Source organism: Myotis yumanensis, unplaced genomic scaffold (assembly GCF_028538775.1).
Source record: "Myotis yumanensis isolate MYYU_CA2020_CCGP unplaced genomic scaffold, mMyoYum1.0.hap1 SCAF_14, whole genome shotgun sequence".
Taxonomy (NCBI): domain Eukaryota; kingdom Metazoa; phylum Chordata; class Mammalia; order Chiroptera; family Vespertilionidae; genus Myotis; species Myotis yumanensis.
This window is the reverse complement of record NW_027223765.1, coordinates 9601734-9629165: the sequence shown is the minus strand read 5'-3', so window position 1 is coordinate 9629165 and position 27432 is coordinate 9601734. Positions and strand designations below refer to the sequence as shown.

General features: G+C 48.7%; 1 protein-coding gene across 1 annotated transcript; it reads left to right on the top strand.

Annotated features, from left to right (window-relative positions):
• Nucleotides 1–1285: 1285 nt before the first annotated feature.
• Nucleotides 1286–11934, top strand: LZTFL1 (leucine zipper transcription factor like 1). The gene is made up of 10 exons (XM_070391069.1): nucleotides 1286–1421; nucleotides 2815–2939; nucleotides 4606–4800; nucleotides 5867–5927; nucleotides 7200–7271; nucleotides 8466–8531; nucleotides 8613–8690; nucleotides 9551–9727; nucleotides 10423–10526; nucleotides 11498–11934. Exons 1-10 carry the CDS (start codon nucleotides 1419–1421, stop codon nucleotides 11514–11516), a joined length of 900 nt encoding a protein of 299 aa, XP_070247170.1. The 5' UTR covers nucleotides 1286–1418; the 3' UTR covers nucleotides 11517–11934.
• Nucleotides 11935–27432: the final 15498 nt, after the last annotated feature.

Sequence of the window (27432 nt, the reverse complement as noted above, 5' to 3'; positions counted from 1 at the left end):
TAATTAACACACACCGTCCCAGAATAGTTCACATCTGCTTTCTGGTTTTGCTCTTGAAAACATATTTATATTAGTTTCATCCCAAACCCAAACCTCAGATGTCCCCACCCAACCCTCTGAGGTCTTGGACATGTGACTTTGGCTCTGGGTCTCTTCTTCCATCAGGTAAACAGGGGGAACCAGATCTCTAAAATCCTTTCTAGACTTTTAGGTCCCTATTGTGATCCATTTAAAGCTTCACTGTGGAGTGGCCAACATCAACATAAACCCAAAAAGCATTACCTACGTTACTGTATCTATTCATGAGTCAGGGCTAATGCCAAATACCTCTCCTCCAGTTTCAGTCCCCCGGATCTCAGAAAGCTCCCCTCTCCATGCTCCTTATTCTGTCTGTGTATTGAGCTCACTTCCTAGCTTACTCATTGCCTCCCCAGTGACTGCATCTGGCTCACAATTCTGCCTTCAGAACCCACAGAAATGCCTACTCAATGGCCAACGCCCACTCAATGGCTTTCACCCACCTGGCCCCAACCTCGTGGTATTTGCAGTATGTTTGCTCTCCTAGGACCGCGTTAGTTGAAGAGGGGGCCGGGTCACTCCTGGGGTGTCGGAAAGGACCCCGGCCACACGATGCCTTAGACTTGCTGGGTGTGAGGCCACGGAAGCCTTCTTTCAACAAGTTTGCCGGGTGATTTTAGGCATAATCGTTTGAAATTCGCTGCTCTTTCAACAACTTCGTTAGCGTTGTTGTTGTTTTTTTTTTTTTTTTTTAAGGAAAAAGGGTGTTTTATTCGAGATATTTTTTAAAACCAGGAATATAAAAGAAAAAGTGGGCGGGTGGAGAGGGTCGTTCAAAGCTCTAAGGTGCAGGAACCTGGCACCGCTGATGCTGTCGGCCCATCTCAGCCAAGTAGGAACTCCTGGAGAGAAGAGAAAGTTTGGGGGTGGGGCGCCCGACGACGCCCCGGGAAACCGTAGAAAGGTCGAGAGTCCGTCGGGTGGCCACGGCCCTCGGGGTCGCCAGGCTGAGAGCCGTAAGGGACCAGCCCCGCGCAGCATCAGATTCCAGGCTCGAGCTTCGAGGCCCCAAGCAGCCCCGCCCCTCCTGTTACCTTGGTAACAGCGGCCGGCCCGCAGACAGCGTGGCATGGAAAGGTGGGACTTCCGGCTCTGGGAACCAATGCGCATGCGGAGGCCGGCCAGTCACAGGGAACTTCCTGTCACGTGATCTTAAAGACCACTAAAAGTTTCTAACTCCGGGGTCACGTGCCTCCGTTGCCATTAGCAACCAGAGGCTTCTAAACAGCCTGCCCGCCCTCCGCAGCCGCTGCGGTCCAACCTCCTTGGTGGTCCCGGGTTTGGCGGGGCTGCGCCTGGCCTCTCCCGCTCCTCCAGGCCGCTCACTCCCGCCCGCCGCCATGGTGAGTAGCGGCCCGCCGGCACCGCGCCGGGAGTGGGCAGTGGCCGGGGCTGCAGACGCGGAGCGGGGCCCCGCAGTGATGGCGTGGCCTGTGGCGGGTTTGAGCCCGCTTCTGGGCCTCCTTGAGGAGGGGAGGCCGCGCCGGGTGCGGGGCACAGGTGCCTCGGCCGTAGCCCGTCCGGGCTGGTCCTGGCTGAAGAAGCCCTGCCAGGCGGCCTCGCTCCGCCGCGTGGCGTGCGTTGCTCCTCGCCAGGTCCCACCGCGCAGGCGGACGGCGAGGAGAGCTGGCGGGACTCGCTGCCAGCAGGATTCTCACTCGCTTCCAGAAACTCCAAGTTTTTACGGGCACACACACCCTTTGGCAGCATAAACAATTATGTGTCAAGGAGCCGAGGAGGGAGAACGTGATTGAATCCAGCTTTCTGATGTGAGAGTGACTTTAAGAGTCCAAGCCTCCCATTTTACAGCCGAGGGAACTTGGGTGACATTTCTTTTCGTTTTGACCTGTTGAAAAGAGGCCCCGTTTTCCTGAATGCGAAAACAGTGTAGCTGTAAATGAAAAAGCATTTCGGTAATCTTAAGCTCATAGTTGTCAAGCTGTCATCTGGTTTAAAATCAAGACCAGCTAATGGCTATGTCAAAACCAAATCTAATGCATAAAGCTGTATTAGGGGAGGTAAAGTTGAGTTGCTGTAATAGAAATCTAGAAAACAATGGCTTAAAGAATACAGAGGTTAGTTCTGTCTTTCGCTTAACAGCCATCTCTGCTCATCTCAGGTGAGTGGGTCAGTGCTGCTCCATGAAGTCATTTAAAGGTACAGATCCCTTTCATCTTGCTGCTCCCCCAGCCCCTAGGGCAGTGATGGCGAACCTTTTGAGCTCGGCGTGTCAGCATTTTGAAAAACCCTAACTTTGGTGCCGTGTCACATATAGAAATTTTTTGATATTTGCAACCATAGTAAAACAAAGATTTATATTTTTGATATTTATTTTATATATTTAAATGCCATTTAACAAAGAAAAATCAACCAAAAAATGAGTTTGCGTGTCACCTCTGACACACGTGTCATAGGTTCACCATCACTGCCCTAGGACATGGTTGCTGTCTGCAGGTTCAGGCTCATCACCGCCTCCTCCAAGGGTCAGAGAAATGGGGTGTGGCAAACCGCCCCCGCCCCATCTTCAGGCCCAGGCTTTGGAAGTAGCCCTCTTCTCTTCTTCTGACATCCATTACTGAGAAGTAGGCGTGTGGTCACCCCTGACTGCAAGGAGGGCTGGGCAGCCATGCACCTGGGAAGGCCATCTGGTGTCTCCACCACAAGATGGCCTGTGTTTTCATTGTTGGTTCCTTTGTTACAGTTTCAAGACTAACAAATTACTTCTCTCTCTTTCAGGCAGAGTTGGGCCTAAATGAGCACCATCAAAATGAAGTTATTAATTATATGCGTTTTGCTCGTTCAAAAAGAGGCTTGAGACTCAAAACTGTAGATTCCTGCTTCCAAGACCTCAAGGAGAGCAGGTATCCCGGTGGGAATACGGGTCCTTCTGGCAGCCAACGTGGGGGAGGCTGTGGCGGAGGCCATGCAAACCACTGCCGGGATTATCGTGGTCCGTTACCACTGAGAGCAGCTACATAGCCACATGGAGGTGTGAGACTCAAATTAAATGGTGGTGGGAGCAGTCTATTCTCAAACCTGCACGCATAAGGGGTTGCAGTGGGACCATGGGCATGTCACTTCTGCCTCCTGCATCTGTGTTTCCATCTGCAGAGTGAGGGGATTGAAGAAGTTGGCCCCAAAATTCCCTCCCATCTCAAACACTGTCTGTGGGAGATGAATTTTTTTAAATGTATTTTATTGAATTTTTACAGAGAGGAAGGGAGAGGGATAGAGAGTTAGAAACATCAATGAGAGAGAAAGATAGATTCAGCTGCCTCCTGCACACTCCCCCTGGGGATGTGCCCACAACCAAGTTACATGCCATTGGCCAGAATCGAACCTGGGACCCTTCAGTCCGCAGGCCGATACACTATCCACTGAGCCAAACGGGTTCGGGCGGATTTTTAATGCTTTGTTGATGATGATGATGATGTTCACTTTTATGGAGTAGTCAGTGGTCCATGGAGTTTTAACTGAAAGAAGTTAGATTTTTTTTGTTTTATTTTATTTTCAAGTCTCAAGAATGGTAGGAGAAGCAACATATAATTATCATTGATTTTCTCATAGGCATTTACTACCATGTGAATAGTTCCTACAATTATTGAAATGCTAGATAAATAATAGAAAGAAAAGAGAAATTGTAGAGAGCACCTGGGAAGGCACATGAGCTGATTGTCAACTGAGTCCAGTGACGTTGGCAGAACCACGTCCTGGAAACACACTGTGCCAGATGCAGATGTGTTGTCAGCCTGACCCTTAACTCAAGCACCAGGAGGTGGGTTTCATTATTTAAGTTCAGCCAGGCACAAGGAACAAACGCAATTATCCTGGCTCAGCCAGGAGTGACAATTACAAAGAAGCCACAAGAATGAAGAATTGCCGCTTGATCCTTAACCATGATTTCACATAATTCCCTTTGCTTTAAACTCTAGTAAAACTTCCTAGAATCATGCTGTATAATATACAGTGTATATAATAAACACGCTGCACCAGTTCTGGGTCACTGTCTTTCATCAGAGGGCAGCTGTCCCACCCGGTCCCAGCTTTCCCTACTGTCTCTGAGTCTGTCTCTTTCTTTTTCTCAATCCCCTGTCGGCCCTACTCAGGACTCATCATCCGCTCTCTAGCTGTGCTTGTTGCGGTAAAGAGAGAATACTTATAAGAAATTACTTCTTCCAGGTGACTTTTGAAATTACTAACTGTGACAAGACGGATTTCACTGAAGAATAAAAATATTTTTAAACTGAAAAGTTAAAGAAAAAAGTAAATAATTTGGGGAAATGTCTCCTAGCATGTACTTGTATTAAAGGATGTCCACATTTGAAGAATGAGCCACAATTTAATCGCTTAAATAGACATCAAAATTTAATGCAGTTTAAGTTATTTTTAATCTGCTTTATTAAGGGGATAGCTCCCAGAGAGATTGTCACAATAACCTGTCATCCCCTCCATGTCACAGTGCAGGTTTCTTTTATTGTGTAAATGGTTTTTGTTGTTCATGCGAAAGTTTGGGTTGTTGCATTGCAGGCTGGTGGACGAGACCTTCACCATAGATGAAGTCTCCGAGGTTCTGAGCGGGTTGCAGGCTGTGGTTCACAGCGAGGTGGAGTCGGAGCTCATCAACACGGCTTACACCAACGTGTTACTCCTGCGGCAGCTTTTCTCGCAAGCTGAGAAGTGGTACCTCAAGCTGCAAACAGATATCTCTGAGCTTGAAAACAGGTAATAAAATTTATACCTGCAGTTATGACAATAGCAGCCCAAGCATGTTCTTAAAAGTTAGTGAATGTCTTCTTGGGGCAGGTGCACAAGAAAATTCAGGCTGGGCAGTGGCAAAGCATGGGTCTTGGGTGTCACTTGACGTCCTCTTCAAAATTCTCTGCTGCTACTGTTCCTGGGCATTAGAAACGTATGAAATTGCCTTTTAGGCTATTGCTAACTATGCCTTACAGAATATTTGGTAGCCTGATCGGAAATGTAAAAAAAATTTTATATTCCAAACATCATCAAAGAGCTCATTAATTTTTTTTAAATCGGCAAGCTTGAAACTCATCCTAAGAAAAGTCATGCAGAAATCAGGAAAGACTGACCTCTGACCCTGGGGCTGTTACCTGAGCACAGCTGCAGCTTGTGGGCCACGTGGGGAGTGTGGACCACACGGTAGGGCCTGCGGTAGGGAAGGAAAACCATGAGCAGGCTACTGGCAAGTAAACGAGAAGCTGACTGGGAAGGGGCTTGGACGGGCAGTGACTGCATTCCCGCCGAGGCTCTCGTAGCGTCGGCCTCACTCCCCTTTACAAAGGAGAAGAAGCAGTCAGGCGGCTCACCGGAACCACTGTCTCTCTGGGACTGTATCGACTTTTCCAGGTGGCTCGCACTACTGTAATCCCATGTTTGTGAGGCTCCTCTATGAAAATCAGTTTGTCTTTCTTGAACATCTTCTAGCTAATGATGCATATTATATGATAAGCTCCCTGTAGCACCGCAGAAATACAGAGTTGCCTACAAACTTCAGACATATTTGTCTAACATTGTAGTTCTAGCGGTTAACAGTGTACACTCAGTGGGTGGCAAGGACTAGGTGCTGTGGCTGACGCAGGGTTGAGGCCTTGTGTTTGGACGGTGACCGTTGGTAACTAGATATTACCCTGACGTGGGGAGGTATGCCTCTCGCTCTCTTTTCCCAGCACGTGGGAGATTGGTTCCGGCGATTGTATTCTTGTGTGTGTGGTTTTATTATAAATTCATTTTAAATAAATGTTTTTCATATTTTCTTTTTATCATCTAGGGAATTACTAGAACAAGTTGCAGAATTTGAAAAGGCAGAATTTACATCTTCCACTAAAAAGGTACTTTTTGGTCATTTTAAGTCTGTGCCTTAATAGCCAGTATTTAAAGTCCCCAAGTTACTCCGGGCACTCAGAGGTGAAAGTGAGAGCACTCAAGGTAAAACTTTCAATTTAAGAGCAGGATTGAAAAACTGTCTCAGACTTTCAGGCAAAAGAAGAGAAGTTTTGTAAATAACTGTGAAAGCCTGTTTTTGTCCACTATCTCTCACACAACACACACACTCCCTGCCGTCCACCTGACTCCCGCCACATTATCTCTCCGCTCCCATGATGCAGAGCACAGGCATGTCCGCCCACCTGTGCGTACATCCTGGCTCTGTCACGCTAGAGCTGCATGACCTTGAGCAATTTACCTGAAATGGCTGAGCCTCGTTTTCCTCGTCTGTCATGTGGAGATCATACTAACAGGAGCTACTTCTCTCTTTTAAAAAAAAAAAAAATATATATATATATATATTTGTTTTTTTACAGAGAGGAAGGGAGAGAGAGAGAGTTAGAAACATCGATGAGAGAGAACATCGATCAGCTGCCTCCTGCACCCTCCCTACTGGGGATGTGCCCGCAGCCAAGGTACATGCCCTTGACCGGAATCGAGCCTGGGACCCTTGAGTCCGCAGGTTCTGTCCACTGAGCCAAACCGGTTAGGGCATACTTCTCTTTTTAATCCTTGTCATTTGCAATGACTACTTGTTGCCCCATAAAACCCCCAAAATGCTGCTGAGAGGAACCCATGAATATACACATACAAACAGTTTCCCAGGTATTCCTGTGGAACACATTTCTGCCTAAGACATTTCTGGGTCAGAGGGAATGGATTCTTTTGTTTTTTGTACACATTGCTACAGTACCAAGTAATTCTTCATCTGCAGTGTAGTTGCCTAAATCCTCATCTGTATTACAGTTTTTCCCAGCATCTGGGTTCATGCAGAAATCTGTTTCCGCTCCCACAGGTTAAATGAAAGGGTCATTTTGGGTCATTTTCAATCTCAATCCTGAGATGCCAGGGTTTGTACCTGCTCTGGCTTTAAGCACCTTCCCTCCTTTCCTTCCATCTGTATTTTTTACAAAAGATATGGGAGGATGGGTTTCATGTTTGTCTCCCATTTGTATTGGGCCCTGGGAACCAAACCCACTCGAATCCCCTCACCCGAGGAGCTGACTTCCCTGTGGATGTGCCTACACAGCATCTCCATTTAGAAAGTGCAAGCGCTCCATGATCACACGCAGTACATTCCGTGCTGGTTTCAGTTCGGTTTCTGTATTTCATTTCAGCCCATCATAGACATCATAAAGCCAAAACTTGCTCCACTTAACGAGGGAGGAACAGCAGAGCTCCTGAACAAGGTAATGTTGCCATCATTTTGGGGGGCGCAGATCCTCTATTCCATCCTCTCCTTGCCTGCACAGCTCTCGAGTGGAGACCCTGAGGAGGAGGTGGCTGGGTCAGGGTTTGGTCCACAGAGAGTAATTAGTCTGTTGTTGTTTTACTTAATGGTACCGGCGGGCCAGAAGAGGGCATACTTACTTTCTCTAGCAAGTCTGAAGCAGCTCTCTAAAAAAAAAAAAAGTTTTTCAATTACAGTTGACATTCAATATAATTTTATATTAGTTTCAGGGGTACAGCATAGTGGTTAGACATGTATGTACTATGCAGAGTGATCCCCCCGACAATTCTAGTGCTCACCTGGCCTCGCGGTTATTCCAGGATCAGTGAACATGTTCCTGCGCTGTGCTGTACATCCCCACTGAGCCGCGCTCGTGGCACTTTCTCATGGGGGAGTGAAGAGCATGGACTTTTGGACATCATTTATTGATGGGCATTTGAAATTTATAATCTGTGCTAACAATAAAGGGAATTTTACTAGTACTGAGAGGTTTATAAAAATTAATTACCAATATACAAATAAATATTTTTCATGATTCCTGTATTGTCAACATTATGCTAGATCTTGTTCAACAAAAAGCAGTCCAATGCCTGGCCTTTTACCCTCAAACACCTCCCAGCCTTGTGGGAGGGGGAACGGGGATTCTGGAAGCAGAGATAGGGAAACGCTAGTTGTTGCCACAGGTGCCACCGGGCGGCAGCAAAGACGCAGGGGTGTGTGTCAGAGGAGGACAGACTTGGGGCAGGCAGGCTGAAGAGGAAAGACAGGTTAGGTGGTCGGAGGGAAGAGAAGGGCGTGGCGGGCAGCACAGGGAGGAGGCTGGCAGGATGGGACCGGCAGCACTCTGATGCAGTGGTGCAGGGTAGGCCGAGAATAGATGGGAGTCGCAGGATCAGGCGGGTGAGAGATGGCAGGGAGGGGCTAGGCAAAGGCTGAGGGGGAGGCTGAGAGAGTCTGAGACGTGAGAGAAGCAGCTAGGAGTCTCCGAGTCAACGGAGACTCCAGGTGCCGCGGCCAATGCGCTGGGGAAAATGGGATGTTACCCATAACCAGGGCATGCAGGTTTTTATTATCTATTTTAAAATGAAACAAGTAATGTCAGCTATTAAAAATTCTTTGGCTGAAATAACACAACTTTAATTTACTCACAAAGGAAATTTTAAGGCTTCAAGAAGAGAATGAGAAACTGAAGTCCAGGCTGAAGACCATCGAAATGCAGGTACCTGAGAATCACACTAACGAACCCTGAGAGTTACTTACAGGCTCATCCTGACCGTGTTGTGTTCAAACTTGACTGCAGGCTATGAACGCGCTGGATGAGAAGTCGGAGCTGGAGAGGGCGCTGCGTGACTTACAGCTGGAACAAGGCAACCAGAAGGTGAACTAAGGCAGCTCTCTCACGTTGGCTAAACAGAGTTATGAACTGAACATTAAGTCCTCATTACTGTTCCTCCCCCACCATCACCCTCACTCCCGCACCGCTGTTGTGCGGCACGGGGACCTCCTGGTCCGGGAAAAGCCAGTGAGAATGGCACCCATCACTCTGCCCTCCAGGGCCGAAGACATACACAGCTCATGTGTCCCGAGAGCTTGTTAGCATACAAGATATATATATATATATAGTTTTAAATACATATTTTTGTTGATTTCAGAGAGGAAGGGAGAGGGAGAGAGAGATAGAAACATCAATGAATTATTGACTGGCTACCTCCTGCATGCCCCACACTGGGGATTGAGCCCGCAACCCAGGCATATGCCCTGCCTGGGAATCGAACCAGTGACCTCTTGATTCATGGGTTGATGCTCAATCCACTGAGCCACACAGGCCGGTCATAAATAATTTTATTATTTTTCCATGTGTATCATTTAAACTTCTTAACCAGGATTTTTTAAACTTCAAAATAAAACCTGTTTTCCATCCCAGCACTGAGGCGCACAACCCTGTCACGTGTAGAATCTCACCTCTGTCCTGCTTCTCTTCGGAATCCCTGCAGTTCATAGGTCATATTTTACGTGTTTGGAAGTCAGTGAGCCTGCACTCTGCCATGTGCAGGACACCGTGCACTGAGGGCTGAGGGCGAACGAGGGGGTGGGGGCTGGCAGCGCTGGGAGCCAGGGTACCGGCTGGGGAGGGAGACTGGCGTGCACCTGCAGCACCACCTGCCTTCACCTCCTGTGAAGGTGAATCACTGTTTAGGGCGTCAGCATGAACTTACGCTCACGTGTGTATTTTCATAGGATTTTATAAAGGCCCAAGACTTGAGTGACTTGGAAAACACAGTTGCCGCTTTAAAGAGTGAGTTTCAGAAGACACTCAGCGACAAGACAGAAAACCAGAAGTGTCTGGAGGAGAGTCTAGCGACGGCCAAGCACGACCTGCTCAGGGTTCAGGAGCAGCTGAGCATGGCTGAGAAGGTCCGATTTGTCTGTGAATGTCCATGGCGTGGTGGGTGCCGTAGAGGGAAAGTACTGGGCGAGCGCTGGACAGCTGCGCATTCACATTTTCCTCCAGGTGTTGACCAGTATGTGCTCTAAAGATCATCATTTCTGGGCACTGAAATTCTTCCATCTTTGGCCCTAAAATATCTGTGATGATAAAAATCTCCACTCCTTCTGTCGTGTGGTAGAATATTCCATGGTGGCTTGCCCTTCCTGCCAGTCACTCCTACAGCCTGTCAGAGGGATGGGTGACTTTTTTTTTAAGGATTCTATACCTTTAATTTGTAAGAATTTGGGAGCAAAAATTTAAGTAATTTAAAAATCCTGAAATATGGCTCTACTTTGGGATTTGGAAAGAGATCCTGCTTGTTTCGCTGAAATTACTTTACTGTTTCAAATACCTTTCCCATGTCTAGGGCATAGCATGCTTGAGTGATTTGCTAACATTATGTTTGGAGAGACATTACTGTTTTGTTGGCTTGTCATTTGAAAGAATATTTTTAAAGTTTGGATACTCTTAATTTTATATGAGTATGTTTTTTAAAGAAATCCGAAAATAATATAAGCAGAATATTAGTAAAATTAGAGCAAAAAATATACACTTTCATCAGATTTGTTCATTCCTTCCTTAACGACTTCTTAATAGTGAGCTGGCATTTTTCACTGTGCAGGAATTAGAGAAGAAATTCCAGCAAACAGCAGCCTACCGGAACATGAAAGAGATTCTAACCAAGAAGAATGACCAAATCAAAGACCTGAGGAAAAGACTGGCAAAGTAAGCCGTGCCCATCTGCCTCGGGTTTTCCTCTCTGCTGGGTCGATGTCTTTTCCTCATTAAACCTAAGCTTGTGTCGAGAGGTCAGGCCGGTGGGCATTGCTCTACCATTTAGTCCGAAGCCTGCATCTGAGACAGCAGAGGAGCTTTGGCCTGGTCTTGTCTATAATGCCCACCCTGGCTTTTAGGTCCAGCCAGTCCTGTAGACTCGCCCACGACTGCTCTAGGCTACTCTTGGCAGTGCATTCAGGTAGCAGGATCTCGGGTGGGAAACAGCCAGCTGGCAGGGCAGCATTGGGCATTTCTCCTTCACGGTGTCCTTGCAGCATCCAAGACCTGGTCGTACTGTGCCCTCAGGTGACAATTTAGGTGCAGGAGAATGAGATTCACGCAGATGGATGCCATGACCAGCATGGCTGAGAAGTCCATGCTCACAGAGACCCCAGTAGGGACAGTGCAGTTACAGGAACTCACCGTGCAGAGGGAGGTCTCAAGTCGTGGCGCCCACCACGTACTTGGCGTTTGCTCACAGTCCTGGTCCAGATGGAGTCTACTAATCAGGGCCACTTTTGTCATCAGCAGTTATGTCTGCAAACTCGGCTGACATTATCTTTATCAGGGTTCCAGGGGAACAGAGCTAGGAGGTGAATCTGGGCTCGTTAACCTTTTACTGGCTTAGCCATACCAGCTAGTGGTGTGGATCTGAATTAGATAATGACTGAATTTCTACTCTGCTATCACGGATCTAACTGTCAGATACAGAGGCTTGAGTCTGAAGGCATCTTAGCAGTTAGCCGGTCCGTTCTGCCTGCTGCAGGAAGCCCCTCCCAGTCCCCACGTGCCTGACTCTGCCTCCGCCGTGATTTAAAGTGAGAAATGCGGTGTCACTGCTGTAGTCACTGGAGATGTTTCACGACAACAAGAGGGCGTCATGATGTTATGCTCTTAAGTTAATGGGTCTCTCTTTCCAGATATGAACCCGAAGATTAAAAGCTGAAGGTCTCATCCGGAAGCTGCCGGAGCGTGAACACCAGCTGTTGTCACCTCAGGCATGTATTTTGGAGAAGTTTGTTGTATTCCCTCTTTACGTTTCTAATGTTTAGACTTTGCTCCGGCTGTTTAAACTGGAGTTCCTGTTTTCAGTTGCCTAAGGACAGCCTGGCTCTGGCCGTTGTCCCAAACCCCTCTCTGCCGAGTGCTCCCGGGCCTTGGCTCACATGCACTGAGTCCCTCACAGTAAAGAGATGTTTAGCGGGAAGAAGGGTCTCAACCTTTGCAATCCTCTGAGGAGAACCCCCTTTTAGCAAATGTTAAAGCGAGCAATCTCCCTACCTGTGCATTCCCAGGGTAAATACAGATACAGAGTTATTGAAGACATTACAAATAAACCTTATTTTTTAAAATGAAACCTAATTCATTTTCTCTATTTGATCATCAAGAAATATGTGAATTAATTGGAAATGTAAATACCACCTATTATAGGCAACATTTTCACCGATTATAAGGAAAATTAACAGTGAACGAGAGAATTTACTAGTAACTTCTGCGGTCACCTCCATGCTGTGCTCATCGACGGAGGTTCGGATTTTTTGCAGCCCAGCTTACCAAGAAAACTGATGGAGAGGCCAGGTGCTCCCTGTCCTTCCACAGCTGAGAAAGTGTCTGGGCTCCACATAAATGGACAGTAGTCCCCCCCTTATCCACGGTTTCACTTTCCATGGTTTCCGTTACCAGCAGTCAACCTCAGTCAGAAAATATTAAGTGGAAAATTCCAGAAATAAACAATTCATAAGTTTCAAATTACACACACAGTTACGTCCCAGCATCTCCTGTTGTCCGCTCTGAACAACGGGACGGCCACCACTGAGCTCCGCAAAGCTGATGTTACCTCCCTTAGTGTTTCAGTGGAGGGAGTGTCCCCTGCCCGTGCTGGGTCCTCCTGTCATAGCCATTCTAGCACACCACCCCTCGGGCCTTCTGACCCTCAGTGCTCTGCAAGGCGGTTGTGGAACCCGCCTCATTTGGGGGGATGCCATCATTGAGCAGTGTCTTGGAACTGGCCTCATGTGTCCTTGCCACGTGCCAAGTCCTAAAGCAGAAGAGAACCCCCACATCAGTGAACTCGGCCAGCTTCTGTTCTCGCTCCCACTGGGCCGACATCCTCACGATCCATGCCCACACGTGCTTGCCCGTTCCCGCCAGCCCGTGTGAGCTAGCCAGGGTCTGCAGCTCTCCTGGGGAGTGACTCATGGCCTCCCCAGCAGGGCACCGCTCCTCCACACAGGCCGTGCTGCTGCTCACCCACGTCATGGTTTAGGAGGAACAAGTGGAAGTGGGCAGATCTTGGGGAAGACAAAGGTTATCCTTTCAGTCTTTTCTCCCAAGAGAGGCCTTTGAATGATTGCCAGATGGGGGAGACTGCCCTTCTCTAGCACAGGATCAGAGCCACCTGCTAGACCCAAGGGTTCAGAGGAACTTGGGGTGTCAAGGTTCTTGAGGGCATCTGCCCAAATGGGCTCACTCATGTCTGAGTCTCATTCCTTCCCAGAGCCCTCGCTTAAAGGAGACTTTCTAGGGGTGTGAATTTTGTCCCCTTTGTAATGATCCCTAATGATCCCATCTGGGCCTGATTCTCAGCAGGTTCTATTCTCTGCAGTTAGGTGGTAGGGATCTCTTTAAATGTCGCCATGTGGCATTCTAGTTGTCACAGCATCTCCTGAGGTGACAGTTGGCTAGTCAGAAACTGCCCCTGTCTTCCTTCATCCCAGTTCATCCCAGTCCATCCCAGGTGAGCGTTCTCACCGTCGGGCTTACCACCAGCAGTGAGGTCCTGCTGTCATCTGGCTGCATCCCGTCTCTCATCCTGAGGGCCTGCTTTCTTGGGCCACTTCTGGCATCACCTCTTTTAACTGGGCTCCTCTAAAAGATGGCTCTGAGACAAGGATTTCGGTTCAAGTAGTTTATTATCTGGGGTGTTCCAGGAAGCACTATGAGTGTATGGGGCAGGAGACAGGAAGGGAAGGAAGTCAGTACAGTAGGTGACACTGTGGACTGCCACCCTTAGTCCCTCTCCGGAGTGAGGGGGCTAGAGCATGGTCCAACTCCTCATTTATCAGGGTGATGTTATGTCCGGCACTTCCTGTGCCTGGCTGCGCAAGTGCAAGCTCCGACGGCAAGAGAGGCCCCCAGGGGCAGAGACACCACGAGCCTCCTACTGGCCACCTGCAGGCTAGGGTAAGCATGTGGTTCCACGGTGAACTGGGAAGACAGGAGAGTAAATGCAGTGGACATTCTGACATGCTGGCCATACCAACCAAAGGATGAACTCACACTCGAAGAAATCACAAACCCTGTTGAGCCTTTTCAGCCCACTCACTGCTCAGATGGCCAGGCCACAGCTGCCTTTACATAGTTACAGCCCCGAAAACGAGTATTCCTGGACGGAGAACCCAGACCAGACCCCGTCTTAGTGACTCAGGCCAGTCGTGGGTGCTCAGTCCAAATGTTTGTGAAACTGAACGTCTGCTCCCTGCGCAAGCACAGGTTAAGCCATGAAAAACCTTGATAGGTTGACCAAAATTAGATATTACCTATGAGTTGATTTTCTAGTACTAAGGTTTCTCCATATAAATGAACAAAACTTTAACATCAGCCATTAGAAAAACCTTTACTATGGGACATAATTTCCTGTCTTAAGTGGTGAGTCATAAGCATGATTTTATCTTTTCCTGATGACTCCAAGTTGCTCCTACACCATTACAGTGACACCTGTAACAGTGACCTGTATTGCAGTGGCCCCAGAGCTACTGAGGTGTGGAGAGATCTTTGCCCCTATAATACATGGTTTGCAAGCACGATGTTTTTTGAGCTGTTGTGTCTGATTTTTATGGTTCGCGTACATCCACCCTTGTCCTCTCCTATCGGACTGGCAGCTATCACTCTGGTCTTGATCAATATGCCAAATCTCTGTTGCCATTTCTAATGGGCTTGGAAAAGAGTAGCTTATTAGAATTCTGTGCATCCTCAGTGAAGGCTTAGAAACTCCTCCTGTGTGAGTGAAGTGCAGAGACTTTGTGGCATCTTGGCAGCTCTCTTTTAGATTGATTTGTAAGAGAATGTTAGGTTGATTTCAGATAATTGCAGTTTCCGGGTAAATGATTTATTTCTCTTGCCTTATTGCACTGGCTATGACCTCTAGTGCAGTGCTAAACAGAAGTGGTAACAGAAGGCATCCTTGCCTCACTATTATCCAATAAAGGATAATGTTTGCAACCTTCTGTATTAGATTAAGGAGGTGCTTTTCCATTCCCAGTTTGCTGTGAGCATTTATAAAAATCTCGAATGGGTGTTGAATTTTACTAAATGCCTTCTCTGTATCTATGGAGATAATGATATAATTTTTTCTTTTTTTCCGTTAATGTTGTGAGTCACAACACTTAATTTTCTAATGTTAAACCGTCCTTAGGGTGCTGAAACGTCCTCCACTGGGTCATTGTTGGTGGGTGCTGTAGTCACCCTGGCACGTGCAGGCAAGAGTGGACCCACAGCTCCTCTGTCCTGGCAGAATGCCTTGTGATTTTGAGGCGGGAGGCCCGGGGGGACCTGCTCACCCGCCTGCTTGTCTTCCCGGGAGGCTTCTGATGAAGTTCTGGTGAGCTCAGAAAGACCTGCGGCATGTAAAACTGCGGAGTGCAGTCTAGACGCGGCCCCTCAGCAGCGTGGCCTCCCACCGCTCATGCTGCAGGCACCCGCCCCTGGTGTTTCCGTGCGGTCCTTTCTGGTGTGTGAGGAGGACCAGGGAGCTGGCACCGCTGGCTTTCTCTCGGCCTTTGATTGTCTGCCTAAGTAATAAACTGCCTGAATTTAGAAGTGGCCCATTGTCTCGTTACCATCGGACCCAGCAGCCTTGGCTGCTGCTCTGTGCTTGGTAATCCCCTTCAGGAATAAAGGATTGTGGCCCCAGCTACTGAAGGGTCGCTGGCCCCAGTTTACACTCCCCTTCAGAGTGACTGCCTCCAACAGCAGTCCGTGGGGGAGTAGAAAGCCTGGCCCTTCCCCCAGTGTGGGGCTGTCCTGAGTGTGTCTTACCTTCAGAACTGCCCACGGGGTCGAGAGCCATTCGTTGGATCTGCCCAGTCCTGCCCCCTTCCCTCCCCATGACATACTGTCCTTTTATATCCTGCTGGGTCCTATTAGCTGTTACATTATTTACGATTTTCGCCTCAATATTCCTGTGAGTGATTGGTCTGGAATTTTCCTTCCTTGTAAAGTCGCTGAAAGCCACCAATAGGGTTTCTGAATCAATAACTGATTAATATTCAACGCAACCTTCGCATTCTTTAACCAGCGTTGACTTGTCTTCGTAAGTGAAAACAATGCGTTATCAGAGTCAAGCCCTCTTCAAGTCTTCAAGGAAAGACTGGGAGGGTGAGCGGTGAGGATAATGAGCAACTACCCGCATCCCCAGCACAGCGGCCATTAACCCAGCCAGGTTTCCTTGCATGACCGAGGCCGCCCATTGGTGTCCGGGGACTGGCTGTGGCAGGGACACCTGGGCCGCTGTCTACAGCGTGGGCTGGACACGGTGCTGTGTGGTGCACATCCTCAGGCTCTCAGGACTCTGCTGTCTGTCGTCTTGATTTTATGTTTTCTGCTTCCTTAGACTAAATTTTTGCCATATATTTTTGGACTCAAAAATATGTCTTTAGACCTGCTCCAGGGTCTAAATTGACTGCCAATCAAATTGGCTGTCCACAGCAGCCAAAATGCACGCATTACAGCTACACACACTGTGGACCTGTCCCACAAGTCGGATATTAAAAGTAAAATGCAAAAAAGACAGACATTATGATTCTGCCTGTCGAAAGTGCAAAAGCAAGCTGTTTTTCAGGGTGTGTGGACAGAGCGTAAAGCCATAAACAAAGGGTGGCCGTGGGGTCAGATAGGGAGGGAGCTGGCTGTGGCTGTGACAGCGGCCACAGAGTGCCACAGAGAAGGTTTGAAAACAGACTTCCTTTTTCCCCCCAGGGGGAGGGGGGTGGGCGGGGAGTACAACTCTGGACTCTCAGAGGGAAAAGTGGGGCTATGAAGAGGGATGTAGAAGCTAAACTGAAACATAAAGAAAAGGGGAGAACCATGCACCCACAAAAACAACAACATTTGAACTTAAAAAAAAAAATACCATAAAGAAAGAAACAGCCAGCATAAAAGTTAGGGGCACAGTGAGCTCTGGGTTGGGGCAGTGTGAAGACACGGAAAGGACAGGGTGAAGATACTTGTCGTCTTCACTTGGGTGGTGGCTGCGTGGGCACCAACATTGTAACCGTTTGTCACCCTGCACACGTGTATTTGCTGTGTGCCGTGCTCTAGAAAGTACTGAACACATGCATGGCAGATCATGACACTGTAGCTCGAGGTGGCTACAGGTTTAGAAATGGGCACCACGAAGTCGGAAGCGCCCTTTCAGCAGCATGAAGTGACCCGGCGGGCATCAGCCTGGCAGAGCTGCTCTGAGCTCTCGAGCTCTTCCGGGCAGCGTGGCACCTGGGCAAGCAGGGGACAGGCTCTGGGCTCCTCAAGGTCATGGGAAGCAGTTTGTGTTGCATATACATCAAAACGACCTTGAAGATTCTTTTCTATGGGCTCAATGTATTTTTAGAGAAGAAATTGAAAAGGTGGCAAAGCAGAAGTGGACCGTTCACAGGGGCTTTGGGGACAATGGGACAGGAGGGGGGACTCTGTGGACGTTAATAAAACACATGCAGAGCGCTGGTGGCAGGGTCCTTCCTCTCCTGGGAAAAGGTGGCCTCGCCAGCCGTCTCAAACTTTCAAGAGACTGGCAGACACGTGGTTCTCCAGGCCCCCGCATCCGTGTTTGAACAGCTGGGTAGACCCTGACGTGCAGCCAGGATGGAGAGTCCAGCGAGCCCGACACTTCAGCGTGCCCGCAGACCCCTGGGGGTCTTGTTAAAACCAGGTCCTGACTCCAGGGGCCTGGGAGGGCCTGGGAATCCACATCCTCGCCAGCTCCCTAGTGGGTCCCTGCTCGTCCATGGACCTCATGTTCAGCACCGAGAGATGGAAGAAATCCAATCTAATTTGAAGTGTTGAGCTTGTGCAATGAAGCCGTGTGTTTCCTGGCAGAGTGGGATTCCTAGGGCTCCTCTCCCATTGTGAAAGGAAAGAACAACTCAGAACAGCACAGCCGGACATGGGGAGCGTCCTGGGGGGTCGCTGATTGAGACCGCGCGGCCCCAGGGACACGCTGACCCTGGAAAATATTTTCAAAGTGCTCCGTCTGTTCTCCACCAGGTTTCGCCTTCTCGTTGGTCTCAATTGCTTGCTCCCAGCAAAAACATGTGAGGGGAAGAAATAAATTCAGCCAACACCAACAAGAAGTGCAGAAGGGTCCGTGGCTGCTCTCGGCCCAGGGTTTTCAAGCACGTGGCTTCGTCTGCCTAAGGCGGGGGATCAGCTGAGTGGTCGTGGGGAGAGGCCACAGTGTTTTCCAAATCAGCTCATTTCTGCATCTGTTCTCTCTGACCTGGAAAAAAAAAAGCCTGTGTGTTCCATTCGGGTCCTTCTGAGCGATGCCCTCTTGGTGGTGTTTACCCACGTTAGTGACTTTGGCCAACACAAGTGTCAATTTCCAGAAAATCCTTTCACTTTGCTCTGTGGAAACAGTTGTCCTTTGGAAGCGGGCGTATGAACAAAAGAACACAGTCTGTTTTCTTTTCTTTAATGCCACTCCAAGTCTCAGGAAGCCCTGAGTCGTTACGCATATGTACCAGTGAAATACATCAACGCAAACGTATTTAAGCATTTGCCTACGTTATTTTAGGTTAAATCATCTTGCTTTCAAGCCTTAGACTTCTTGTTTTTCTTTTCTCTCATTTTTACAGCTGCCATTAAAGTCACCTGTGTCCCATCTGTTTTCTAATAATCTCACAGCAGAGCCAGAAACAGTCAGAGCCAGCACGGCACCAGCCCCCATTCTGTGCAGCCACCTTGCCTGTGGGCCTGGCCAGTAGTTCTGCGCCATCCTGGGGGCCTCTCTGCCTCCTGTTAGATTTGCCACATAGTCTGAATCGCTTGGGATGCTGTCTCCATTTTGCAAATGTAAGATGTAAATTCCAAAAGGTTATACACTCATTTTCCCCCAAGTCCATCAGCAACACTGTTCATTGCCTAAGTGAATGTGCAATGTTATAATGCTATATGTATATACTCCATATGAAGACTAAGTTGAGTACATTCTCTGCAAGTCAGAGGAGGAAAGACAGTGTTAAATGACCCCCTATGAAATAATCAGACAAATTCTAAATGTTAGACATTCTGCGATTTAAACAATTAGCCTAATCTCTTCAGCAAGTTAATAAGGTGGAAAAATGAAAAGTGGGGAAACTATCCTAAAAACACCTCTATTCATAACCAAATGCAATGTAGGGACCCTGATTGGACCCTGGAGAGCTATAAAAAGCATTGGGAGCCCTGGCCAGGTGAGTCAGATGGTTGGCGCGTCGACACATGCACCAAAGGTTCAATCTCCCATTGGGGCAAGTATGGAAGGCAACTGGTCAGTGTTTCTCTCTCTCTCGTCCTTACCCTCTCTCTCAAATAAAAAGCATATCCTCAGTGAGGATTTAAAAAAAAACAAACATCGGGGGACAGCTCCTGGACATTTTTACTTGGCATACTTTCACAAAGTCTGAGTTATTCACCAACTTAGAACATTTCAACTCATATTGCTCTTCTTAGAATGGAAGAGAGAGGGAAAGACAATGTGAGAGAAATATCGATGTGAGAGAAATCCATCGACGGGTTGCCTCCTGCACGCACCCCGACCAGGGCCCAGGCTGGGGAAGAGCCTGCAACCGAGATACGTGCCCTTGACCAGAATCGAACTCAGGACCCTTCGGGCTGCAGGCCAGCGCTCTATCCACTGAGCCACACCAGCCTGGGTGGGAATTGTTTCTTAAAATGCCTCTGCCCAACATGGTTCTGCCCCTCTTGTCCCCAGGACCCTGCAGAGCCGGGCACTCTCCCTGAGCTGGCCTTTCTCCCCCGTTCTGGGCACCCTCTGCAGGGTGGCAGCACCCTTACTCCCATCTGTCCCCAGCTCAGGAGCCTCTGCAGGCTCCCAACCACTCACACCCGGATCCGGCCCCTCTCCCCTGGCGGCCTCTCCCTGGGTGTGGCTGGGCTGTTTCGGTCCTGCCTGGAGCAGCTGGTCAGCTCTTATCTGCTCCTGTGAGATCTGGTGCTGCCGGGCAGGTCACAGGGAGGTCACCCCTCCCGCCTTGGGTGTGCCTGCCCTGGTGCCTCGGGGAATATTCCCAGATTCCCCCCCAGCCTTCCACCCAATTCAGGAGAAACTGGCCTTACCTGCTCTCCTGGGCCAGGTGGGTCAGTGGTTGTGTTTTGAGGGTTTATTTCAATCTGCCGTCCATCCCAGTTGCGTGTGTACACGCTTCTCCCTAAGTTACCTGCTGTTCTACCTGTCCAAGATTCAAGTTTTACCTTATTGTCTCAAAATCCCACAAATTAAACTCTCCTCTGCAGTGAGAACTTGGACGTGGTTTGAGGGCTCACCATGATGTTCTGGAGCGTCGCGATGATGATGATGATGTATCTTGAGGTATATTTCTTTCCTCTCTTTAAATCCTACTTAGGATTCATTGGGCTGCATGAACCTGTGGTGGGAAATGCTGAGCTCTTAGTACTTGAAATATCACTCTGTCCCACTTCCTCTCTTCTAGAATTCTAGGTAAGCATATATGAGACCTTATTGCCCTACAAATCTTATGTATATATCTTTGCTTGTTCATATTTTTGTCTCTTTATCTCTTTCTGCGATGTTCCAGAAACATTTCTTCTGGCATATCTTTGAGTTCATTGAATCTCTCCTCAGTTGTGTCTAATCCAGCTTTAAACCCATCCACTGAACTTTTAATTTCAATTATTGAATTTTTCATTTCTAGAAGTTCCATTTGGTTCTTATTGTAACAATCTATATTATTTTTATTTCTTATTCTTTTTATTCTCTGCTTTTGTCTATCAATAATGGATATAGGAGTACAGAGATCATCATGATGGCAAATGTGTCCATTTCTTCGTGTAGTCCTATCAGTATTTACTCCTTGTCTTTTGAAGCTATTTTATTAGTTGTATTCAACTTTGAGAATATTCTTTCTACTGATAGATAATATTCCTTTTCATCACTAATAACACTTTTAGTTTAAAGTCTATTTTGTCTGGTATTATACAGCTCCTTTTGGCTTTCTTTTAGATAATGTTTTCCTGGTACATCCTTTTCATCATTTTACTATAAATTTTTCTGTGATCTTATGTTTAATATGTCTCTAATAAATGGCATGTAACTGGATGAATTTTTTTATTCCAGTCTTATAGTCTCTGCCTTTCACCTGGTCTATTTAATCCATTTATATTTGCTGTAATTACTGATATATTAAACTTATTTTCCCTATCTTACTATTTGCTTTTTATTTGTTTTGAATTTTTAACAGCTCTTTTTTTTTTTTTTTTTGCTTTCATCAGACTATGCAATATTAAATAATTAGAACTCCCAGGCTGCTGTGGGAATATTAATACATATACACGCATTGTTATAACCATTTTAGGGATCCTCTAGCAAAGTTGGAAATATACACACACTATGTTCCAGCAATTCTAACCATAGAAATGCTTGCATATGTGCACCAGGACATATGTGCACCAGGATATATGTCCCTAGCAGCATTCTTCATAATAGCCTGAACTCATAGTGTCCATTATTAGAAAAATTGACAAATGATCTGTGGTTGTACCCATATAGGAAATACAGTAGGAGAAAAAAAAATCAACTATAGGTACATATACCAACTTGAATGAAACTTAAAAAAAAAAACCCACATGATGTGAGGCAAGAAATGTTAGACACCAAAGAATAACCACTACATTGTTCCACAATCTAAAGATCAAACACAGATAAAACTAAAGGGTAGTGTTCAGGAACTCATGCTTAGATGGTAAAACCTCACTGGACAGCAAGGATGGACTGTCAGTATGGAGGTTACTGGACAGATTGCATTCGTCATCACTGAGGTCTACATGGGAGACCACATGACTCCCTTAGAAGAAATGAAGGAGCGAACATAGTGATGAGGGATGGAGGCAGGGATGTGGACCACACACATGCAGGAAGAGTGGGGATGAGGTGGGCAAGACACCAGGGCCCCAGGAGGGAGCAGGCCCTCGCCCAGGAAGGCTGGCAGGGGCGCCTCAGGATCTTTGTTAAGTCATCAGTGGGATGAGGGGATGGAAAGAGGTTGGAGGCACACGGAGCAGCGCTAGAAACCTGGGCCAGGGCCACGGGGCCTCAACCAGGCACGGTCTCGAAGGACGAGCAGTACCGGGGCCCTGCTGAGGCCTCACGACCCGGGTTTGCAGCAGACCCGCCCACAGCTCTGGGAGGCTCTTCAGAAGCCCTAACCGCAGTGTGGGAGCCTGGTGATCCTCAAGTTTGGGTGGTGCAGGCTGAGAGACGGTGAAAGGATTGGGGACAGGTAGGTAGGAGGGAAATATGTGGAAACGGCCGACCCTGAGGTCCAGGCCAGAGGGAGGCACTGAGGACACAGGAGGGCCAGACACAGGTCCCAGGAGAAGAGAAAGGCTGCAGGAGGGTGGGGACTGGGGTGCAGAAGAGGGTGTTGGGGTTTCCCGTGGTGCAGCTGGAGTGGCTTCAAGGAGTGGCTGTGGGCAGCGAGGAGCAGAGAGAAGAAAGCTCCCATCTTTCCTCTTCCTGGGACCTGGGACAGGGAGGATGGAGGAGGACGGGGGTGGGAACAGCATTCACTGCCTTGTCCAAGCAGCCGCCCACAGTCCAGGCTCAGAGGAGGTGAAGCCCGTGCAGGAATTCCCACTGAGTCGGATAGTCCTGCATGACGGAATGTTCTAGGTCCGCGCCGTCCAGCTCCGCAGCCATGCACACATGGGCCACCGAGCTGGTGAAATGTGGCAGGTGTGACTGAGGACCTGGATTTTTCATTTTATTTCATTTTGAGGCGGAGCGGTCCCATGTGGCCAGCGGCGACCACGTGGGCCAGCACGAGCCCAGGCCTCCTCCAGAACAACGGTGTGCGCTCAGCTGGGGGTTCTGGTCTTGTTTGTTAAGGTCCTGAGCTGGGCCAGTCCTCCCAGCAGCCTCAGCGTTTCCCCCGCGGATCCTCCTCCCGGAGATCTGCACGCTGCCCTTTGCTGAGTGGGTCTCCGCAACAGGCTCTTCACTCATCAGCTCCCTTCTATTGAGACTCCACCACGAGCCCGCACGAGGGGGGAGGATGAAGAAGGCTCGCTGCCAGCACAGACCAGAGGGGACACGCCGTGCACCGTGGGTGACAGGGCAGCACCGACATAGAAACACGTGCACCTGGGCTTGGGGGCATCGGCTGCCAGGAGGGTGATGGGCTCCTTAAAAAGGGTGCATTTCACGGGGGGCAGGAAGAACAGGCGTTTCCTGGGTGGAGAAGGAGAGGTGTTTCTGGCTGAGGGAACGACCCAGACGTATTGAAATGCACGTTTTCCCGAAGATGAAAAGTCTAGCTTCTCCTAGAACGTAGGTGAGCAAGGGTCAGATTCCTCACGGCTTTACAGACCCGGCTGAGGACTTTGGACTTGATCTCGCTGGGAACTGGGAGCCCCTGAGGGGGGGTAAGCCACAGCACTCACCAGGGCTGCTATTGAAAGCTTCGTGGCCATGATTAGTCAGGTAAAAACTTGGCATCCTGGCATCAGGCCATGACCACACCTGGGCAACTGAGTCACATGTACTGAGTCATGGCCATCCCCACTTTCTCCACCCTTATCTGAAAATCAGATCACTCTTGGCATCCTTCCGGGAACTGTTCTGAGTGATGGCTCTGCCGCTCCCCCGGCTTCCCAGCCATACCCAACAGGGACTCGTGAGCTGATTGTTAAACGTGACCATTATGAAAAAACAACAACAACAGGTTATAAATGCTCCATACCCACCACTTCCTAATTACTTACAACACTATCATGTATGCTCTTGAGGTGATGGATGGCCATTGCATATGTGTCGTGGGAATTGAATATAGTGATGTGCCCCTGCCTGCCTCTCCCCAACTCCACATTCAGGGGAACCATGTTGGTAGCTTGGAGCTGGCCACCAGGGGAGTATTTACACCACAGAAAGTGGCAGATGCTGCACATCAGAGCTGCGGCTGCAGAGAGCTGGCCCTTAAACACTTTCCAGCCACCACCACTAATCTCCACGCCCTGCTCTGCCGGCTCCTGGTGAAAGTGCACTCACCCTTCCCAGGCCTGTTCTTTCCACTTCTAGCAGCCGCAGCAGCACAGCTGGTCTGGTCAGATTAGAGCTATCGGGTGGGTTTCAGGAAGGTGTGGGGAGCCTCTGAGGACTTAGCCCTGTTTATGGGGCTATCTGGGGACGTCTCTCTGTGCTGCCTCTGCCCCCACTGAGGGCTGCACACCCTGGACAGGCTCCAGAGAGTCTGGCCATATGGATGGAGGGAGGGGCTGGCCTCATCCTGACTGGGGTAGGGAATTGAAGAGGGGCCTTGCCTATGTCAAACCAACAAAGTCCTAGCAGCTTTCTGTTCCAGGTGACAGACAGCTGTGGGTGGCATCTCTCCAAGGTGCCCAGTTCCACAAAGGCACCTTGTAGCCAGGTACCCTCAAGGGAAAACTCATTTGTGAGAATAAGAACCCCAAGCAGATAGCTGGAGGCAGCAGCATGCCTTGTCTAGTGCCTTTGTGCCTTTGTAATGTAAAGGCAACAACAATTCAAAGGCGGCAACATTGCAAAGGCACCCTATCACCCTGGCTGGTTTGGCTCAGTGGCTAGAGCGTCAGCCTGAAGACTGAAGGGTCCTGGGTGCGATTCCAGTCAAGGGCACATTCCTGGGTTGCAGGCTCGATCCCCAATAGGGAGGCATGCAGGAGGCAGCCGATCAATGATTCTCTTTCATCATTGATGTTTCTCTCTCTCTCTCTCTCTCTCTCAAATCAATAAAATACACACACACACACACACACATACACACACACACAGGCAGCCCTATCTACAGACTGCTGAGGCAGACTCTGCCACAAATTTAAACTCTCAGGACTATCTTCATGATCTTGGAGAAATTTCTTCACCAGGACTTTTCTATTTTTTAACTAAAGGAGAACACTAGAGGAAATGATTGGTAAATTGGACTTTGTTCAAATTAAGAACATCTGTTTATCAGAAGACACCACTGACAATAAAAAGGCAACTCACAGGCTGAGAGAAGAAGTGTGCCATTCATGAAACTGACAAAGAGCTCGTGTTTCCAGAATACGGAAAGAACTGTCGGTAGAAAAAGACAGACAAGCCCTAGCCGGTTTGGCTCAGTGGATAGAGTGTCGGCCTGCAGACTCAAGTGTCACAGGTTCGACTCTGGTCAAGGGCATGTACCTTGGTTGTGGGCACATCCCCAGTAGGGGGTGTGCAGGAGACAGCTGATCGATGTTTCTCTCTCATCGATGTTTCTGACTCTCTGTCCCTCTCCCTTCCTCTCTGTAAAAAAATCAATAAAATATATTTATAAAAAAAAAAGAAAAAGACAGACACGCCTATTAAAAATGGGCAAGAGGCTTGAACAGACACTTCCTGAAAGACGACATCCAAATGACCCAGTTAGCCTGCGGAGAGGTGTGCAGCCTTGTTAGCATCAGGGAAGTTCACATTCAAAGCCACAGGGCGTGATCCTGACACACCCATGAGCCTGTGTAGAACTTTAGACACAATGACAAGCGTCAGTGAGGATGCAAAGCAACCGAAACTCCTCGTGGGAGTGCGAACTGGTGCAACCTCTCTAGAAACGGTTGGGCCATATCCACTCCAGCTGACACCCACCCACCCCGTGGCCCAGAAGTGCCCAGCCGCAAGCGCCTGCGTGGACCCGACGACACGTACTAGAATGTCATTACCGCTTCATTCAGGAGAGCCCCAACCTGGAGACAACGCACAGGTCCAGGAGTCCTCGACCAGTGCGTTCACACGGAGCACTACGCAGCCGTGAGAAGGAACAACCTACATCTCACCCCAGGGCATGAATGGGCCCCACACAGGAAGCCAGGCATGGAAGAGCACGTATCTGAGTCCATGTATGTACAACTCAGAGCAGCAGCAAAAGCCAGGATGGCGGGCTCCTTCGGGAAGGAAACCGGCGATAGGAAAAACTGTCTAGATTCCAAATTTTAAAGTAAAAAATAATTTCTCCTGCTGGATTGCCGGATTTTTTGCTTTGCTGGATTATCCAGCTGGATTGCTGGTTTTTCCGCTTTCCTGCTTTGCATTTTGGAGGTAGAAAGTTCGAGAACAGGTAATGTGCCTAAGGAGCCTCTACCTCCCTCACCACACCCTCCTTTCTCCTCTGCCACCAGCCAAGCAGGAACTCCAGGGGAAGTCCAACTGGGGACTGTCCCAAAGTGGTGATATCATTTTGGCTTCAAGTAAGAGTTCCACTAGCAACTTGGCTTTTCACTTCTTTTTCATTGTACCCATGTATGTATTTGCTCATCAAGCATATTCTTAGCTCTTGCTGTGTACCAGGCACTGTTCAACATGTGTCGTCAATATTAGCTTATTTCGTGTGTTACACATGCGTTCCCTCAGCCCGCTGGGGGTGTATCATGTGGCCTCTTTACTGAGCACTTACTATGGACCAGGTAGTCAGCTAAGTTATCAATTCATTCTCACACGAGCCCTTGGGAGGTGGGGGAAATGTCTGTTCCCATCACAGATGAGGAAACAGAACGCAGTGAAGTCAGTGGCACAGCTGGGATTGGAAGCCAGAGAGACCCTGCATTTCTACAAGCTACCGGGCTCAGCTAGTCTGGTGACCACCTTGCACCCAGTCACCTTGCAAGACCCGTGGAAATGGGAGGTTTCTGCGGCCCCACCCCGAGCCTAGTGATCAGAATCTCGGCCCTTAGGCTGGCGGAGAAGCAGAGTCCCCCATGGCAGTCATTCAAAACCCGGTTTGGGGCTGCACAGGACACTACAGAGCCACACCCCAGGCCCTGCACACAGTAGGTACATAGGGCTCGTCTGTTGAGTGGATGGACAGAAATGGGGTTGCCTGTATGGTTCTTCCTCTGGAAGGGGGAGGAGGTCCCTCAATTCCTTCATGTCTCCTCCTCTGGGAAGCCCTCCCTGACCATACCAGCCCAGCGTGGTAACAGCTAACACAGGCCTTGCTTTGCCTCAGTTGTCTTCCTTGTATCTCACCATGTTATATGTGGACTACGATGAAATTGTCCGTTCTGTGTGTCAAAAATGAGGAATTGAACATTTTATTCAGTTCAGTTCTTAAGTGTGTCCCTCTACCACAGCGGTTCTCAACCTGTGGGTCGCGACTCCTTCAGGGGGTCGAAGGACCCTTTCACAGGGGTCGCCTAAGACCATCGGAAAACACATATATAATTACACATTGTTTTTGTGATTAATCACTATGCTTTAATGATGTTCAATTTGTAACAATGAAAATACATCCTGCATATCAGATATTTACATGACGATTCATAACAGTAGCAAAATCACAGTTATGAAGTAGCAACGAAAATAATTTAATGGTTGGGGGTCACCACAACATGAGGAACTGTATTAAAGGGTCGCGACATTAGGAAGGTTGAGAACCACTGCTCTACCAGAATGTCAGCTGCAGGAAGGTTCACAGCCCTGTGCCAGACAAAGCACACAGTAGGCACTCAGTAAGTGCCGGGGAGGTGTTGACCACTCTAAGGAGCTCCCCAGCTCCCCGCCCGCCCCACGTCCAGCCCCAGTGAGGGGGCGGCGCAATCTCCGGCGCCTTCCCGGCCGCGGCGGCCAGGCGGG

Coding starts and splice junctions, on each gene's coding strand:
- LZTFL1 (XM_070391069.1), top strand. Junction 2,940..4,605: donor CAAGACCTCAAGGAGAGCAG/GTATCCCGGTGG, acceptor GTTGCATTGCAG/GCTGGTGGACGAGACCTTCA. Junction 5,928..7,199: donor TTACATCTTCCACTAAAAAG/GTACTTTTTGGT, acceptor ATTTCATTTCAG/CCCATCATAGACATCATAAA.